This window comes from Aquarana catesbeiana, linkage group LG06 (genome assembly GCF_042186555.1).
Source record: "Aquarana catesbeiana isolate 2022-GZ linkage group LG06, ASM4218655v1, whole genome shotgun sequence".
NCBI classification, from domain to species: domain Eukaryota; kingdom Metazoa; phylum Chordata; class Amphibia; order Anura; family Ranidae; genus Aquarana; species Aquarana catesbeiana.
Window position 1 is genome coordinate 8,871,765 of NC_133329.1, and position 20,176 is coordinate 8,891,940.

Sequence of the window (20,176 nt, forward strand, 5' to 3'; positions counted from 1 at the left end):
ACAAACAATGGGGCATAATTCCTTTCACTGACACTAAAAATGGGGCACTATTCCTCCCAATGACGCCAACTATTTCTCCCCCTAATACCAAAGATCGGGCATTATTTACTCTGACTGGGCACAGTGCGGCCCCTCTAAAGTCTGAAGGTCAGTAAACTGGCCCTTTCTTGTAGAAAGTTTGGAGACCCCTGGTTTAGATAAAAGAAAATGTTTGAACTGCAGATAGAAGTATAATTTTACTCAGCGGCAATTCATCAAACCACCTAAACTTGCCAGTGATTGGATGAATAAAGAGTCTAAGCTTGGAATCGTTTGGCTTGGGACCAAGGTAACATTTGTAGTGAGGACAGACCACCCGGAATTCCTGAATCTCACCCCCAAATATGATGTCATCATTTCAGATTGTAGACCTTATGGAGAGAGAACTCTTACACTATCATTTGTCTTTCCAGTTAATAGTTGTCAAGATTATACCTTTAAAACCTGCTTCCCTCTTGACTGCACGGATGTACATGACAGTGAGTTTACCTCGGATGGCGTATATTTAATATTCCCCAATGGACGGTATTCAGCTCCAGTCCAAGTGTACTGCGACATGACCACTCCAAACGGACCATGGACAGTAAGTGATGGGAGTAGATACACAGCGATGTAGAGATACACTATATTGTCAAAAGTATTGGGACGCACGCCTTTACATGCATGAACTTTAATGGCATCCCAGTCTTAGTCCGTAGGGTTCAATGTTGAGTTGGCCCACCCTTTGCAGCTATAACAGCTTCAACTCTTCTGGGAAGGCCGTCCACAAGGTTTAGGAGGGTGTCTATGGGAATGTTTGACCATTCTTCCAAAAGAGCATTTGTGAGGTCAGGCACTGATGTTGGATGAGAAGGCCTGGCTCACAGTCTCCGCTCTAATTCATCCAAAAGGTGTTCTATCAGGTTGCGGTCAGAACTCTGTGCGGGCCAGTCAAGTTCCCCCACTCCAAACTCACTCATCCGTGTCTTTATGGACCTTGCTTTGTGCACTGGTCCAAATCATTTGGTGGAGGGGGGATTATGGTGGGGGGGGTTGTTTTTCAGGGGTTGGGCTTGTCCCCTTAGTTCCAGTAAAGGGAACTCTTAAGGTGTCAGCATACCAAGACATTTTGGCCAATTTAATGCTTCCAACTTGGTAGGAACAGTTTGGGGATGGCCCCTTCCTGTTCCAACATGACTGCCCACCAGCGCACAAAGCAAGGTCCATAAAGACACGGATGAGTGAGTTTGGGTTGGAGGAACTTCACTGGCCTGCACAGAGTCCTGACCTCAGCCCAATAGAACACCTTTGGGATGTTGGAGACCGGCTGGCAGTGTGACATCTACAGTGCTGGATTAGCCATCCCCCACAGCAGGAACAAGAACTGGCATGGGACTCAGATGGCAGTGTTAGGTGAACATATCATGCTGTAGAAGGTTAGAGATGAGGGGTAATGGGCTTTAATATTTACATTATGTCTGTGAAACTGTACAAACCCACCAGAGTACAGGAAACAGTATTGGATCTGAACACATTGCACCATCACTATGATCCAGTAAATTGATGTCTCTTCTTCAGGTGTTTCAGAAAAGGTTTAATGGGAGTGAGAATTTTTATCGAAGCTGGGAAGACTACAAGTCCGGATTTGGACAAGCTGACTCTGAGTATTGGTTGGGTAAGGCTTTTATTTTACACCTTCCTGAGTATTACAATGTTCCTCTACTCGACTCATAGAAAGAATAGCACAATAAAATCCTTAAAGTGGATCGATCCCCAATCTGCTTGTAGGCAGGTGCAGTCTACTTTCTTCCCTACAGGTGGCGCTCAACTACAGAGTCATTGCATAGGGAGAGGAAGTCAAGAGGGACACAATTCTTATATGGTTTCCTGGGTCACTGGGGAATCTATCTGGTTGGATTCTGCCACCCCATGTGACTCTGGCAGCCATCTTGGATCAGGCAGAGTCTATTTAAGGCCTTGGCTCATGGGCTTGGCCCGCATTTCATGTGTGGGTAGTGTAGGGTCTGGTCACACATCTGTCAGAGACAATATTAGTGGTAGGGAAAAATCACGGACACGCTAACCTTCCTGGAATCCTCCCAATTTGGGCACAGACAGGCCAGACCCCAGTACATCCCTCGAGACAGACGCTGTCAGTGCATCTGAGACCTGCTGCTACACTGTTCGCTGCAACATACTTTGAGTGCAAACGATCGGGTTGCCTCCCCCCCAGGTAGTTGCCATGGTTTGAACTATATTTAGAATACAATTCTGTTACTGCATCTGGACTCTGAGTGTTTATGGCACCACGCTGCACTACTCCACATGCTGAGGTTTGTTTTGGTTGTTTTTTTAATGTCTGGGGCTGTTGTGTGCAGACTATGTAGGTTACCCCACGTCTAGTTTATCATGCCAATGAATCTTTTGTTTTTTCAATATGGAGATTAAAATAGTCTACAGCAGTGATCTCCAAACTACGGCCTGTGGGCTGAATGTGGCCCTTTGCTTGTCTTTATCCAGCCCTGGGGAACCATTCTTCCCACTGACACCAACAATGGAGCGCTATTCCTCCCAATGACACCAACGATGGAGGACTGTACTATTCCTCCCAATGACACCAACAATGGGGCACTATTCCTCCCAATGGCACCAACGATGGAGTACTATTCCTCCCAATGACACCAACAATGGTGCACTATTCCTCCCAATGACACCAACAGTGGGGCATTATTCCTCCCAATGACACCAAGGATGGGACACAATTCCTCCTAATCACACCAACAATGGGGCACTATTCCTCCCAATGACACAAACAATGGGGCACTATTCCTCCTAATCACACCAACAATGGGGCACTATTCCTCCCAATGATACCAACAGTGGGGCATTATTCCTCCCAATGACACAAAAATTGGGCACTATTCCTCCTAATCACACCAACAATGGGGCACTATTCCTCCCAATGACACCAACAGTGGGGCATTATTCCTCCCAATGACACCAGTGATGAGGCGTTATTCCTCCATTACTGATGACAGGGCTCTATTCCCGCTCTCACTGACCATAGGTGCTATGTTTACTTCCACTGGTTCTGGGGTATGTTATTCTCCATAGGAACCACAGTCTGGCCCCCCTAATGTCTGAAGAACAATAAACTGGCCCTTTGTTTAGAAAGTTTGGAGACCCCTGGTCTACAGAATGTATTTAAATTATAGGCTTGAATCAAACTGGGGATCAAATTAGAACCTCAGGCGGTAAGAAAATGACATGGAATTATAATAAAGACTGAACAACATGGGATAAACCAGCAATCAGAACGGTATATGGGAATCCATGCATGTAAACAGACATATCTGAGCTTGTGTATCTGGTGTTTAGGAGGGGGCTACCGAACAGGCGCCAATGCTTGGCGACACGGGGAAACCATGCTGTAAGTGTCGCCTGTCTCATTACATTAAAGATTATAAAATGTGTGCACTGACACCCACAGAGGACCATTTGTTGGACTATCCCACCAGGTCCAACATCAGAAGGGCCATCTCTCTTCTCCAGCCGATGATTAGCTCCTACCTGTCCCAACACTAGACTACAGAACCAACTGAGGTTAACAGTGCAGAACACTAAATATCCTCTACCAGTTCTCCGGTACAGCACACTTGTCTTGCTCCAACACTTTGGAATGGGAACACATTAAGCTCTCAGCCTAACTCCTCCTCCTTAACTCCGGTAAAGCTGCAAAATGGGCTATAGCCCCAAGAGAACTGGAACCCTTCCTGGAGAGGAAAAGGACACTCTAGCAGAGCCTCCGAAAGATTTATCACCTCCGCAGGTACCTTCTCGATGCCCCCTTCCAGGGATGGGCTGAGATAGGATAAATATCCATACTGGTCATTTGAATATCCATGTCATATATTCTGGAAGCTTCTCACAGAAGTAGGTGGGGAAAATCAAACACCCATTTTAGGAATCCCTGAACAGACAAAAGCAATCAATCACTGCTCCACTCACTACAGTGAAGCCAAAAACGAAATTTAGCCTAACTAGAGGAGGGCGCTACATACCTTTGGCTCAAGCACTTCTCACACATAGGCTGGTAACACTTCCTGACTCCGGGTCCTGTTGCGGGTGGACTCCCTCCTCCACTAATGATTACATTGCAGGATGTGTGGCCTTCCCTGCTTTCCCATAGAACCAAAGAGCCCTACGCCCTGGGGAACATTTCCCTATATACCTTCACAATGGGAAGTGAGCTTGCCCTCGGCCAATGCATCACTGCACACAATTAACCCCACATATACCAGGTACTAATTTGCACATGAATACAATGTTTACATTAAAACCTGCCAATATGGCCAGAATATGTGATTGGCTCCATAACAAAACCATTACAGCAAAATTAAAGCCTATGGGATGGTATTTACTTCCAATGAGAAATGTCCCTTGTGCTGCTGCTCTCTTAGTTGAACTCTTCCATCCTCTCCCCCCTCCCCCCCTGGACACAATACTCCGCAGTGGTAATCTTTCAGTGCTGCAGGGGTTAATACCTGGACCTGTCACAGGCGCTCATCAAGGGTGCTGACTATGCCTGCCCTTTCCATTCCCTCCTATGTTCATAGAGGCTGTGCTATAACTTCCATTAATGAAAAGCACTCTATGAATGGAGGACAGGTAGATGGATGAAAGGTCAACCTCCTCCATTCATAAGTTTCGGACATCTGATTGATCTATTTATGGACTTTTACTTATTTTTATTTGTGGACTTTCATTATTGTTGGGTGTTTTTTTAATCATTATTATTTTTTTAATTAGTTATTATTATTATGCTAAACAATGTTTTATCTTGCACTAGTTTTGGGAATATATATATTTTTGTATTACCTTCAATAAACCTTCCTGTAATTTCTGGCACAGGTCTGGAGAACATCTACCAACTCACCCTGCGGAGGTCCTACCGCCTGCGCATCGACCTGACAGATTTTGATGACGACTCCCGTTTTGTGATCTACAATACCTTTTCTCTCTCATCTCTCCCCATCTCCAGTGTTGCAGATAGCTACAAACTGTACATTGATGGGTTTCAAGAAGGAAATCCATCCAGACCAGCTGGTGAGGAACCAAAGAACAGGAATGGATAATGGGATGGATAGTAAGTGGGATGGATGGAGGGATTGAAAAAAAAAATGAAGGAAAATGAACAAAAGGATGAATGGATGGACATTAGGGTGGATGGATAATAGGATGGATGGAAGGAAGGAAGAAAGGAGGGAAAGGAAATTTAATTTTTAAGTGGTTTGGAGGAAAAAATGGATTGATGGATTTGAAAACTGAAATTCATCAAGACCAGCTGGTGAGGAACCAAAGTCCGCCATTTAGTGATAAACAAGTATAACGTGGTGCAAGCAAAGGCAATTCCACAACAATAAAAAGTCTGTCATGGAAGTCCTTAAAACATTAATTCTATTGGTTAAAGAACCACAAGAACAGGATAAAAGTCCACAGATTTGGGGCCAACCTTGTATGGGGGAGTGGAAGCGATCTCCAAACATGTAGTGTAGACTGTAGATAAATGTATTCCAGACACAATAAGTAAAACTCACCTGTGGGAGGTTAAAGTGATATTAAAGTCTCCTTTTTTTAAATTAAAAAATAACAAACATTTTATACTTACCTGCCTTGTGCAATTGTTTTGCACAGAGCAGCCACGATCCTCCTCTTCTCAGGTCCCTCTTTTGTGCTCCTGCCCCTCGCTCCTGCCGAGTGCCGCCACAACAAGCAGCTTGCTATGGGGGCACCCGAGCCGAGTCGCTGCTCTGTGTGTCCATTCAGAAACGAAGCTGTGACTCGGCCCCACCCCCTCTCTCTCCTTATTGGCTCATTTACTTTGATTGACAGCAGTGGGAACCAATGTCACCCCACTGCTGTCTCAGCCAATGAGGAGGGTGAGTACCGGACAGCCGAGACTCTCGCAAAACATTTCTGGATCGAGATGGGGCTCAGGTAAATATTAGGGGGAGCTGAGGGGGGAGCTGCACAAAAAAGGTTTTTTACCTTAATGCATAGAATGCATTAAGATAAAATAGAAGTGAATAGAAATGATCAGTGCAACTTTCTAAATACTGAATACATGTATCAATGCAAAAAAGTTTTAAAAATTGCCGTTTATTTGGGGAGCAGTCCCAGTCCCCCCCTGTGTGAAATGGTAACGGGGTACAAATGTACCCCTACCATTTCACAAAAAAAGTGTCAAAATGGCACAAATGACAAGACACGGCTTGGGACAAGTCCTTTATTAAAAAATAAAAAAATTAAAATGTCCCACAAAGTCTTCTTCTCTCGCTCTGCCGACGGACCGAAAAAACAAAACAAAGCCGCGACTGACCCGCCTCCATGGGAGGCAACCGCCGTATGACGCATCTTTGCTTTGACAGTTCTTTTATAACTGAGGGCGGGGCCACACCGTGATGTTCCCAGGTGACCCCGCCCCCTCTGACGCACGGGGACTTCCCTATGGCTTTCCCGGGGAGTAATTTTTTCAGTCATTTTGTGCAGGGACTGTTCTAAACATGGGAAACATGCGCCACTTTACAGGCATACTATAGACACCCCACAGGTAAGAAATTTAAAGGAATATTTCACTTTTATTGCTTCACTTTAAGCATTATTAAAATCACTGCTCCCAAAAAAAGGCTGTTTTTAAAACTTTTTTTGCATTGATACATTGATACATGTGCCCTGGGGCAGAACCCGTTCCCCAAACACTTTTTTTGACAATAACGTGCACATTAACCCTTAAAAGTAGCACTTTTGATTTTTCACGTTCGTGTCCCATAGACTTTAACAGTGTTCGCGTGTTCCAAAAAATGTTTTGCCTGTTCGCATGTTCTGCTTTGAACCGAACCAGGGGGTGTTCGGCTCATCCCTACTCTTGTAGTGAAAGCGGGCTTCCGGCTCCCGATCTCCAATTTTCAAATGAGTTGAAGGTTCCGATTCTGGATGGTGTTAGACCAGGCTCAAACCTCCATATGGTGGTGGCAAACTTCCCCTTCGGGGCTCCCAATTACGCGGTGATCTCAAGGTTCTGGATATTATATGAGAACAAAGAAATAGCCTCCTATAGTGTAAAACGTATAAGCAATACAAATTTATTCAAAAGCCAAGTGGAATCTTACATTAAAACGGTTTAAAAGAGCTTTGTAAAGTGCAAACATGGCGTTGCAGAGCCCTCTTATATCACTTCCAGTCCGCTCTGTACATCCGGCCACGCCCTACACATTACGTCACAGCACGTGACATCACCAGGGAAACCGGTTCCCCTGATGAAGTCGTGTGCCATGACGTAACGCGTAGGGTGTGGCCAGATGTACAGAGTGGATGGGAAGTGATGTAAGAGGCATCTGCAATGCCGTGTTTGCACTTTACAAAGCTCTTTTAAACCGTTTTTAATGTAAGATTCCACTTGGCTTTTGAATAAATTTGTATTGCTTATACGTTTCACACTATGGGAGGCTATTTCTTTGTTCTCATATAATATCCAGAACCTTGAGATCACTATGTAATTGGGAGCCTCAAAGGGGAAGTACCTGACTAACCCCTCCCCTGTGCAGTTGGATTTGCACAGAGCAGCCCAGTTCCTTCACTTCTCAGGTCCCTCTTTGCTGCTCCTGGCCCCTCCCTCCTATCGAGTGCCCCCACAGACAGCAGCTTCCTATGGGGGCACTGGAGCTGAGTCACAGCTCCATGCATCCATTCAGACACGGAGCCCCGACCCGGTCCCACCCCTCTCTCCTCTGAGTGGCTGACTGACTTTGATTGACGGCCACGGGAGCCAATGGCGCCACTGCGGTGTCTCAGCCAGTCAGGAGGAGAGTCTCAGACAGCTTAGACATTTGTGGACATCGCTGGAGAGATATGGGGCTCAGGTAAGTAATTAGGGGGTGCTGGGGTGGCTGCTACACACAAAAGGTTTTTTATCCTTATGCATAGAATGCACGTTCTGCCTTTACAAGTCCTTTAAGGCTGGATTCACACCTATGCAGTTTTAGTGCATTTTGCATTTTGCAGATTTGCACTACAAAAAGTGTTCCATAGGAAACCATGTTAACCACTTGCCACCCACCATATAGCAGAATGACGGCAGCAAAGTGGTCTCAATATCCTCACCGGACGTCATATGACGTGATCAGGATATTAAGCCGCTGCCCGCCCCCAGGGGCGCGCATCGCTGCGATCGTTGTTGCGATGTGTCAGTCTGATGGAGACTCTTTACCACGCGATCAGCCGTGTCCAATCACGGCTGATCACGATGTAAATAGGAAGAGCCGGTGATTGGCTTTTCCTCACTTGCATCTGACAGTAGAGGAGTAGAGGAGAGCCGATCAGCTGCTCTCTTGACAGGGGGGGTCTGTGCTGATTGTTTATCTGCACAGCCCCCCCTTTTATTCCACCCAGAACCACCATTATGCCGCCCAGGACCACCAGGATGGCCATCCACATTGGACCACAAGGTATGCCCCCCTAGACCCCCAGGGAAATACTAATTTGTGCCCAGGCAGCTGCCAATCAATGCCCAGGCAGCTGCCAATCAGTGCCCACTCCAATGTCTACCACTGCCAGTGCCACCAGGGATGCCTATCAGTGCCTCATATCAGTGCCGCGTATCAGTGCCCATCAGTGCCACGTATCAATGCCCATCAGTGCCCATCAGTGCCACCTATCGGTGCCCAGCAGTGCCGTCTATCAGTGCCACCCATAAGAACCCATCCTTGCAGCCTTTCAGTGCCCATCAGTGTCACCTATCAGTGCCCATCAGTGCCCGCCAGTGCCACTCATGAGTGCCCACCAGTGCCACCTAGAAAATGCCCATCAGTGCTTCATATCAGTGCCACTGATCAGTGCTGCATACCAGTGCCCATCAGTGACGCATATCAGTGCCACCTTATCAGTGCCCATCAGTGAAAGAGAAAACTTACTTATTTACAAAATTTTATAACAGAAACAAAAGCAAACCTATTTTTTTCAAAATTTTCGGTCTTTATTTATTTGTTTAGCAAAAAATAAAAATCCTAGAGGTGATCAAATACCACCAAAAGAAAGCTCTATTTGTGGGAACAAAATGATAAAAATTTAGTTTGGGTACAGTGATGGATGACCGCGCAATTGTCATTCAAACTGCAACAGCACTGAAAGCTGAAAATTGGTCTGGGCAGGAAGGTGTATAAGCGCCTGAAGTGGACAGTAGTGCAAATCTGCAAAATGCAAAAAGCACTAAAACTGCATAGGTGCGAATCCAGCCTAATAGTAGATCTGTATGTGCTGTTGGACAGATTAGTATATTGTCCACTAGATGGAAGTGCATATAAGACATGTCTGGCCTTTGGTTCAGCAGCTTGAGAATGGAGAACTCTTCTCTATCCTCTGAGTGCGCATGCTCTGAAACCCATCCAGGCCCTGCTTTTGGCTCTCTCCTATCACACCACCATCCAGCTGCCAGACACAGCCTTATGAGTGGCGGAGACAGTTCCAGCACAAACTTGTGAAGCTTCAACACCTCTGGACGTCTGGGCTTTATTGATGTGTTCTCAACCTCCCTCATGTGAGGTTTACTTATTGTGTCTGGAATAAATGTATCTACAGTCTACACTCAGAGGCGCCTGTGCACTTTTTCTCACCATTTAGTAATGCCTGCCCTAACCCAACCCCCAACCATTATACTAACCCCCAGCCCCACCCTAATATTAACCCATAACCCCCATAGTAACTCGTATCCCCAACCCCTAACCCCAATGCTAACCCCAACCCCTAACCCTAATAGTAACCCCTAACCCTAATCTTAACCCCTGAATCAAATATTGACCTCTAATCCTAATCCTAATGTTAACCCCAACCCCTAACACTTCTACTAACCCCTAACCCCAGCTCTTAACCCAACCCTAATAGTAACCCCTAACTCTAAACCAATGCTAACCCAAACCTCTAACCCTAAGTCTAATATTAACCCATAATCCTAACCCTTAACCCTAATATTGACCCCTGTTCCTAACCATAACCCCTAACCTAACAAAAAATAAATAAATATATACATAAATATTTATAAATACATTTACCCCTAATCATAACCCCAACCCCAATCTTAACCTCTAACCCCTAAGCTAACAAACTAAATAAATAATAAGTAAATCATAACAATCGCACTAAATAAAATAAAAACCCCTAACCCCCTTAACAAAAAAAAGCAAAAAAAAAATGCTGAAAAACAAATCAACAAATGATGAAACAGAAGATATTTTTCTCTATTGGATAATAAAAAAATGCCAAAGCTCAAAAACGCTTTAACCACTTCCCGCCCGCCATATAGCAAAATGACGGCGGCAAAGTGGTTTCGATATCCTGACCGGACGATGTATGACGTTGCCAGGATAGAAAGCCGCTGCGCGCCCCCGGCGGCGTGCATCGCAGCGATCGTTGTTGCGGTGTGTCAGTCTGACACACCGCAACACCGATCTATGTAAAGAGTCTCTGACGGAGACTCTTTACCACGTGATCAGCCGTGTCCAATCACAGCTGATCACAGTGTAAACAGGAAGAGCCGTTGATCGGCTTTTTCTCACTCATGTCTGACAAATGCGAGTAGAGGAGAGCCGATCGGCTGCTCCTCCGACAGGGGGGTCTGTGCTGATTGATTATCAGCGCAGCCCCCTCGAGGACACCCACACTGGACCACCAGGACCACCGAGGATGTCACCACCAGGTATGCCACCCTAGACCACCAGGGATGCCAATCAGTGCCCACAATGGATGCCAATCAGTGCCCACAATGGGCATCACTGATTGGCAGGCGTTATTGCTTGGCACTGATTGGCATCCATCAGTACTATCTATTGTGTACATCAGTGCCACCTATCAGTGCCCATCCATGCCCATCTTTGCCACCTATCAGTGCCCATCCGTGCCACCTATCAGTGCCCATCTGTGCTGCCTATCAGTGCCCATCCAAGGTGCCTATCAGTGCCCATCTGTGCTGCCTATCAGTGCCCATCCAAGCTGCCTATCAGTGCCCATCTGTGCTGCCTATCAGTGCCCATCCAAGCTGCCTATTAGTGCCCATCGGTGCTGCCTATCAGTGCCCATACGTGCCACCTTTCGGTGTCCATCAGTGCCGCATATTAGTGCCCATCATCAGTGCCCATCAGTGCCACCTCATCAGTGCCACCTCATTGGTGCAGCCCCATCAATGCCCATCAGTGAAGGAGAAAACTTAAACCATATATTTAATCCTAAATGTCAGCCACTCACAGCATACCTACTAAAGACACATAGGATAAATATGAGGTGCTCTAAAAGTCTTTAATACCAAAGTGTTACTAACACAATAGTGGTGTGAACCTCTTACTGTGAACTTTACACTCTCGTGAGGTCTGGTATTGCTACAAACCTAAAAATTACTATATAAAATGACAAAATATATATATATATATATATATATATATATATATATATATATATATATATGACATGCAAGTGAAATAATGTGTGCAATCACTTCACTCCATGCTGTGCAATTTCAAAACCTAACATCAAAGTCCATATATTCCATATAAATGAGCCCAAAAGAACTGTTGGTGACAAAATAGAATTAGTGACGAATTATAAATCAAGTGTCCCAAAAAAAAATTTTGTAATCTTTGATAAACACAACTGAGTGTCTCCGTGTGTCTTCCACCTCACCACCGTGTTCAGTGAATCACACCCTCCAGAAATGCACTCACCGATTTATATTGCCAGCACTCTCATGCAAGGCAGTACACGCTTTTTTTACCACACCCCAAGGTAAATGATTCATTCGGTGTCCATGGTGATTGTTATTCAATAGATCCACATGAAAAAAATATAAAGTGCTCCCATAGTGTGAACCAGCAAACAAAATTTATTAAAATCACTGCAATCCTCTAATAGTACACTCACATTCTTAAAAGATTAAATCAGCAAATACAGTGTGCAATTCACATCAATCTTCAAACTTCGTGGATAACCAACAATAACTAGCGGTCACGGCGGACCCGAGGTGTGCTACTGCCGGGCTCTAATCTCACCTCTCCCTCGGTAATCCTCCACTCCTCCGTGCACTCGAATCTCCTATCCTCCTGTGTGGCTGACAGCGCTATGCGTCACGTATTACAGCCACGCCCCCGACATGTTTCGTCATAGGTAGACTTATTCATGGGATTGGCTGTGTCTGTTGCCACTCATCCCTTATACTCGCTCCCGGTTCACGCCCATTCGGCAGTGCATTGCGCATGTGCACACCTCGCGTCCCCGTTACATTGATTCAGCACTGATCATCGGAGCTTATCATACTAGGGATCGGGCACCAAGAAAGTAAGAAATATATATAAACTATACAAAACTAACTGATTAATCTATATCTCCCTATTAATGCGCTTAAATGCAGCTACAGTTGTAGCTCACTGAATGTAGTGCCACAACTTGCTAATCGCACTGGTCTCTGGTGCTCACAACAAGCATCTACAGAAATCAGCCCCTTCAAAACCAGGGTGATATTCAAATTGCGCACTCCCACCCAGCAGCCAACATCTCCACTACAAAGTGCATCAACTAGAGCAATACATTCATGGTGAGAACCTCCTTCATTCTATAGTCACAATACCTTCGGATATAAGATATAACAATTTATAAAAATCCAATCAGGATATATAAAATCTCTAGACATATGGTTGCTTAATCATATAAAACTACTAGTAATCAGAATAACAATACATACATGAGCAATTCATATAAATTTAAAGCATTATTAAAATCGAATTAAATTTAAAATTAAAATTATAGGATCTGAAATTTATAAATAAATATTTTTACATATATATAAATAAATTAATTAAATTAAGCGAGCTCCATACAAAGGTCCAAAACCCAAAGGGAGGCAATAGGCAGTTCTACTCATCTTTAATGGGATCCCCCATTACACAGTATTTTTAGGGGATAAACCAAAATGTTGGTCCCCTCTCTCCACCCACTCTTTGGAGCTAGTTTTCCTCTCAAATCTATATCCAGATCACTCATAAATCTCTAAAAAGAGAGAATCAGTGAGGCTATATATATAAACCCCACATCTCCCCCCTACTTTATTTCAGATTGGAGAGCCCTCTCAAGTGATCTACAGTTCATCTCTATATGCGGAAAAGTATGCATAATCTTAATCAATCCATAATCCACTGGAACCTAAAAAGGATACATTCATAGTTCTTCAACAGCTTATTCTAAAAATCATTGATAAAACAATTCAGATCTAGTTCTATGTTTAACCCCCTAGGGGTTTAATATTCTGATTACTAGTAGTTGTATATGATTAAGCAACCATATGTCTAGAGATTTTATATATCCTGATTGGATTTTTATAAATTGTTATATCTTATATCCGAAGGTATTGTGACTATAGAATGAAGGAGGTTCTCACCATGAATGTATTGCTCTAGTTGATGCACTTTGTAGTGGAGATGTTGGCTGCTGGGTGGGAGTGCGCAATTTGAATATCACCCTGGTTTTGAAGGGGCTGATTTCTGTAGATGCTTGTTGTGAGCACCAGAGACCAGTGCGATTAGCAAGTTGTGGCACTACATTCAGTGAGCTACAACTGTAGCTGCATTTAAGCGCATTAATAGGGAGATATAGATTAATCAGTTAGTTTTGTATAGTTTATATATATTTTTTACTTTCTTGGTGCCCGATCCCTAGTATGATAAGCTCCGATGATCAGTGCTGAATCAATGTAACGGGGACGCGAGGTGTGCACATGCGCAATGCACTGCCGAATGGGCATGAACCGGGAGCGAGTATAAGGGATGAGTGGCAACAGACACAGCCAAACCCATGAATAAGTCTACCTATGACGAAACATGTCGGGGGCGTGGCTGTGATACGTGACGCATAGCGCTGTCAGCCACACAGGAGGATAGGAGATTCGAGTGCACGGAGGAGCGGAGGATTACCGAGGGAGAGGTGAGATTAGAGCCCGGCAGTAGCACACCTCGGGTCCGCCGTGACCGCTAGTTATTGTTGGTTATCCACGAAGTTTGAAGATTGATGTGAATTGCACACTGTATTTGCTGATTTAATCTTTTAAGAATGTGAGTGTACTATTAGAGGATTGCAGTGATTTTAATAAATTTTGTTTGCTGGTTCACACTATGGGAGCACTTTATATTTTTTTCATGTGGATCTATTGAATAACAATCACCATGGACACCGAATGATTCATTTACCTTGGAGTGTGGTAAAAAAAGCGTGTACTGCCTTGCATGACAGTTCTGGCAATATAAATCGGTGAGTGCATTTCTGGAGGGTGTGATTCACTGAACACGGTGGTGAGGTGGAAGACACACGGAGACACTCAGTTGTGTTTATCAAAGATTACAAAACTTTTTTTTGGGACACTTGATTTATAATTCGTCACTAATTCTTTTTTGTCACCAACAGTTCTTTTGGGCTCATTTATATGGAATATATGGACTTTGATGTTAGGTTTTGAAATTGCACAGCATGGAGTGAAGTGATTGCACACATTATTTCACTTGCGTGTCACACATATATATATATATTTTTTTTTTTTTTTGTCGTTTTATATAGTAATTTTTAGGTTTGTAGCAATACTAGACCTCACAAGGGTGTAAAGTTCACAGTAAGAGGTTCACACCACTATTGTGTTAGTAACACTTTGGTATTAAAGACGTTTAGAGCGCCTCATATTTATCCTATGTATCTTTAGTAGGTATGCTGTGAGTGGCCGACATTTAGGATTAAATAAAATAAATAAAATAAATAAATATGGTTTATGTATTTCATTTTTTAAGGGGCAGCTCAACACTTATTAGCATTACTCCTTTACTTGGAGTTCATTTTCCACACCAATCATTATTTTTTTGGCATAATTTAGTATTTAGTGGCGCGGTGGAGGTATTGTCTGTTTGAAGGGCGCTGTATCATCTGGGATACCTTTATATTATTGAAGGAGAAAACTTACTTATTTACAAAGTTTTGTAACAGAAACAAAAAAAAAAACATTTTTATTTCAACATTTTCGGTCTTTTTCTTATTTGTTTAGCAGAAAATAAAAATACCACCAAAAGAAAGCTCTATTTGTGGGAACAAAATGATAAAAATTTAGTTTGGGTACAGTGCTGTATGACCGTGCAATTGTCATTTAATGACAGCTGAAAGCTCAAAATTGGTCTGGGCAGGAAGGTGTAAGTGCCCGGTATTGAAGTGGTTAAAAACGCTGTACAAAAATGCCCAAAAGATGCCCAACAAATCAATGCCCAGGTGTGAAAGCAGTCTTATATTGATGAGGCTACCATGTTTTTTTTTTTTTTTTTTTATTCCAACATGTTTCTTGTTATTTTCAAACAATTAACATTACAAAATAACACAGTTTGAACAAAGAAAGGTCAATTACAGTAGTTATCTGTGTATTTGGGTTGGATGGGCACCATATAATAATTGAGATGAAAACAAATAATCCTAGAAGAGGAGAGTGGGGGTCGCCGATGTCAGAGATCCTACCATAGATTTTTTAAATAGTTTTTGTTAACAGACCAGACAAATGATTCTTTTTTTTCTTCTGTTTTATTCTATGTAACTGTAATACACATTCTAACAGGCGACTCGCTCGGGTACCACCATAACATGGCTTTCAGCACCTACGACAGAGACAGAGATCTGTCATATTTAGACTGTGCCACTACGTTCAAAGGAGGATTCTGGTACAATGAATGTCACTTCACCAACCTAAACGGTTTATATCTTGGAGGCCCCACCAGTCAGTACGCCACTGGCATGGTCTGGACAACATGGCGAGGATATTATTATTCCATGAAGACCACCCAGATGAAGATAGCTATGAAAAAGTGATTTTCTGCTGACCTCCACATTCCTACTATTACAAGAAGATAAAATGATGAGCGCTTCCTAACAAAAACATTATATGATGGCAGTGTTGCCATCATATAACAGGAAGTGCCAGGAATTATTTTATTGAAAGCTGCAGATTCAAAAAAGATTGAAAATTATTTTTGAAATATGAGATTTCAGCGATTGGGCTCACATATATCTACTTTAAAATGAACTGCATATCCTTGCTCTGTCTCTATAGATTGTATGAAATGATAACAATAGCAGTACAATGATCACAACGATTGTCTTTAGGAATGAATGACTAATAAACAAATCCAGTGACATGTACTGGGATCTCTGGGATATATTGTCAGCCCGATGTGAGTGATTCTCTGTGGATGGGTTCATTATTTTGAGAGGAGAAAAATGGGGAACATTTTGGGAAAGGAGGGGGTACACCGGTGTTGGTCAACCTACTTCATATAGGGGACCTCAAGGGTGACCCCTGAATCCTCCAAAAGATCACATATACATCTGCAATAAAAAGTATGTGAACCCTTGTGGAATGATATGGATTCCTGCACAAATTGGTCATAAAATGTGTAATCCGATCTTCATCTAAGTCACAACAATAGACAATCACAGTCTGCTTAAACTAATAACACACAAAGAATTAAATGTTACCATGTTTTTATTGAACACACCATGTAAACATTCACAGTGCAGGTGGAAGAAGTATGTGAACCCTTGGATTTAATAACTGGTTGAACCTCCTTTGGCAGCAATAACTTCAACCAAACGTTTCCTGTAATTGCAGATCAGACGTGCACAACGGTCAGGAGTAATTCTTGACCATTCCTCTTTACAGAACTGTTTCAGTTCAGCAATATTCTTGGGATGTCTGGTGTCGCTTTCTTGAGGTCATGCCACAGCATCTCAATCGGGTTGAGGTCAGGACTCTAACTGGGCCACTCCAGAAGGCATATTTTCCTCTGTTTAAGCCATTCTAGTGTTGATTTACTTCTATGCTTTGGGTCGTTGTCCTGTTGCAACACCCATCTTCTGTTGAGCTTCAGCTGGTGGACAGATGGCCTTAAGTTCTCCTGAAAAATGTCTTGATAGACTTGGGAATTCATTTTTTCTTCTATGATATCAATCCGTCCAGGCCCTGATGCAGCAAAGCAGCCCCAAACCATGATGCCCCCACCACCATACTTCACAGTTGGGATGAGGTTTTGATGTTGGTGTGCTGTGCCTCTTTTTCTCCACACATAGTGTTGTGTGTTTCTTCCAAACAACTCAACTTTCGTTTGGTTTCATCTGTCCACAGAATATTTTGCCAGTACTGCTGTGGAACATCCAGGTGCTCTTGTGCAAACTGTAAACGTGCAGCAATGTTATTTTTTGGACAGCAGTGGCTTACTCTGTGGTATCCTCCCATAAAATTCATTCTTGTTTAGTGTTTTAAGTATTGTAGATTCGCTAACAGGGATGTTAGCATATGCCAGAGACTTTTGTAAGTCTTTAGCTGACACTCTAGGATTCTTCTTCACCTCATTGAGCAGTCCGCGCTGTGCTCTTGCAGTCATCTTTACAGGACGCCCACTTCTAGGGAGAGTAGCAGCAGTGCTGAACCTTCTCCATTCATAGACAATTTGTCTTACCGTGGACTGATGAACAGCAAGGCTTTTGGAGATACTTTTATAACCCTTTCCAGCTTTATAGGAGGTGGGTTTAGGGTTAGGGTTTCTGAGACTATAGGAGTGTGTGATTATGATTAGGGGTTTGGGTCTATAGGGGGTGGGATTAGGGTTAGGTCTAGGGGTTTGGGACTATAGGAGGTGGGATTAGGGTTAGTTTTAGGGTTTCTGGGACTATAGGGGGTGGGATTAGGGTTAGGGGTTTGTGACTATAGGGACAGGGATTAGGGTTAGGGGTTTGGGAATATAGGAGGTGGGAATAGGGTTAGGGGTTTGGGACTAAAGAATGTGGGATTAGGGTTAGGGGTTTGGCACTTTAGGGGATGGGATTAGGGTTAGGGGTTTGGGACTATAGGAGGTGGGATTAGGGTTAGGGTTAGGCGTTTGGGACTATAGGAGGTGGGTTTAGGGTTAGGGTTTCTGAGACTATAGGGGGTGCGATTAGGATTAGGATTAGGGGTTTTGGACTATAGGGACAGGGATTAGGGTTAGGGTTAGGGGTTTGGGTCTATAGGGGGTGGGATTAGGGTTAGGGTTATGGGTTTGGGACTAAAGGGGTTGGGATTAGGGTTAGGGTTAGGAGTTTGGGACTATAGGAGGGGGTTTGGGACTATAGGGACCGAGAATTAGGATTAGGGTTAGGGGCTTGGGTCTATAGGGGCTGGGATTAGGGTTAGGGTTAGGGGTTTGGGACTATAGGGGGTGGGATTAGGTTAGGGATAGGGGTTTGGAACTAAAGGCGGGGGTTTGGGACTATAGGGACCGAGAATTAGGATTAGGGTTAGGGGTTTGGGTCTATAGGGGGTGGGTTTCTCAGAATTGCATATTGTGACTATACTTTTGTTGCTATGCTCATCCGGATATAATTTCTGAATTTATCAGGGTGCACCCTCAGGTCCTGATATAGCAGCACGAATTGTCCTCTTTCAGCATACATTTGCTGTATAGGATGAACCCAAAAGCGACGTTGCAGAATTTCTTCACAAAAGAGTAGCATGAATAGGGATGAGCCGAACACCCCTCTGTTCGGTTCGCACCAGAACATGTGAACAGGCAAAAAATTTGTTCAAACACGTGAACACCGTTAAAGAAAAAAAAAATTAAAAACAGCTGTTTTTTCGGGAGCAGTGATTTTAATAATGCTTAAAGTGAAACAATAAAAGTGTAATATTCCTTTAAATTTCGTACCTGGGGGGTGTCTATAGTATGCCTGTAAAGGGGAGCATGTTTCCCGTGTTTAGAACAGTCTGACAGCAAAATGACATTTCAAAGGAAAAAAAGTCATTTAAAAACTACTCGCGGTTATTAATGAATTGCCGGTCTGACAATACACATAAAAGTTCATTGATAAAAACTACATGGGAATTCCCCATAGGGGAAACCGAAGGAAGATAGAAGAAAGAAGATAGAAGAAAGAAGAAGCATTTAAATAAAGGAATTGTCAAAAACTGTCTCTTGTCAATTTTAACATTTTTGACACCTTTTGGGAAATGGTAGGGGTACCCCCTTACAATTTCACACAGGGGGGAGGGCCGTGATCTGGGGGTCCCCTTGTTAAAGGGGCTTCCAGATTCTGATAAGCCCCCCGCCCGCAGACCCCCACAACCACCGGGCAAGGGTTGTGGGGATAAGGCCCTTGTCCCCATCAGCATGGGGACAAGGTGTTTTGGGGGGCTACTCCAAAGCACCCTCCCAATGTTGAGGGCATGTGGCCTGGTACGGTTCAGGAGGGGGTGCCGCTCTCTCATCCTCCCCCTCTTTTCCTGCGGCCTGCCAGGTTGCGTGCTTGGATGAGGGTCTGGTATGGATTTTTGGGGGGACCCCACGCCATTTTTTTTTTAATTTTGGCGCGGGGTTCCCCTTAAAATCCTGAAGGGTCTTGTATAGATTTTGAGGGGGACCCCACGCCATTTTTTTTTTACATTTTGGTCGGGGTTCCCCTTAATATCCATACCAGACCTGAAGGGCCTGGTATGGAATTTAGGGGGACCACCCACGGGTTTTTATCAATGAACTTTTATGTGCATTGTCGGACCGGCAATTCATTAATAGCCGCGAGTAGTTTTAACCGCTTCAGATCCGCACTATTGCCAAATAACGGCAACAGCGTGGACCTACATTGCCGGGACTACGTCTATTGAGGAGCACACGGCGTGCTCGGTGATCAGTGAGTCTATGGGACTCGTCTGATCGCAGATCAGAAAAAGGGGTCGGTCCCAACCCCTTACCACATGATCAGCTCTCAGCCAATGACAGCTGATCATGTGATGTAAACAGAGGCGGTAATCAGCTATTTTTTCTCCTCGCGCTGACAGCCTTGTCCTGATCATCAGTCCCGATCACGGCGATCATCTGCCCCCTGCCAGTGACACCTAGCAAAAGGGAGCAGTGCCGCCTAGCAGTGCTCACCAGCATCACCCATCAGTGCCCACAGTGCCATCCATCAGTGCCCACAGTGCCACCCATCAGTGCCACCCATCAGTGCCACCCATCAGCGCCCACAGTACCACCCATCAGCGCCCACATCAGTGCCACAACAACAGTGCTGCACATCA

General features: G+C 44.0%; 1 protein-coding gene across 1 annotated transcript; it reads left to right on the plus strand.

Moving 5' to 3' along the window:
* Nucleotides 1–283: 283 nt before the first annotated feature.
* Nucleotides 284–16,286, plus strand: LOC141147838 (microfibril-associated glycoprotein 4-like). Its single transcript, XM_073635002.1, has 4 exons — nt 284–622; nt 1,597–1,693; nt 4,930–5,124; nt 15,689–16,286. The coding sequence occupies exons 1-4, from the start codon at nt 284–286 to the stop codon at nt 15,937–15,939; spliced, it is 882 nt and encodes a 293-aa protein (XP_073491103.1). The 3' UTR covers nt 15,940–16,286.
* The last annotated feature ends 3,890 nt before the right edge of the window (nt 16,287–20,176 follow it).

Excerpts from the sequence above, each read along its gene's own strand:
- LOC141147838 (XM_073635002.1), top strand. The coding sequence starts at position 284 with ATGAATAAAGAGTCTAAGCTTGGAATCGTTTGGCTTGGGACCAAGGTA. Across the intron at positions 623-1,596 it reads CTCCAAACGGACCATGGACA|GTGTTTCAGAAAAGGTTTAA; the intron begins GTAAGTGATGGG and ends TCTCTTCTTCAG. Across the intron at positions 1,694-4,929 it reads TGACTCTGAGTATTGGTTGG|GTCTGGAGAACATCTACCAA; the intron begins GTAAGGCTTTTA and ends TTTCTGGCACAG.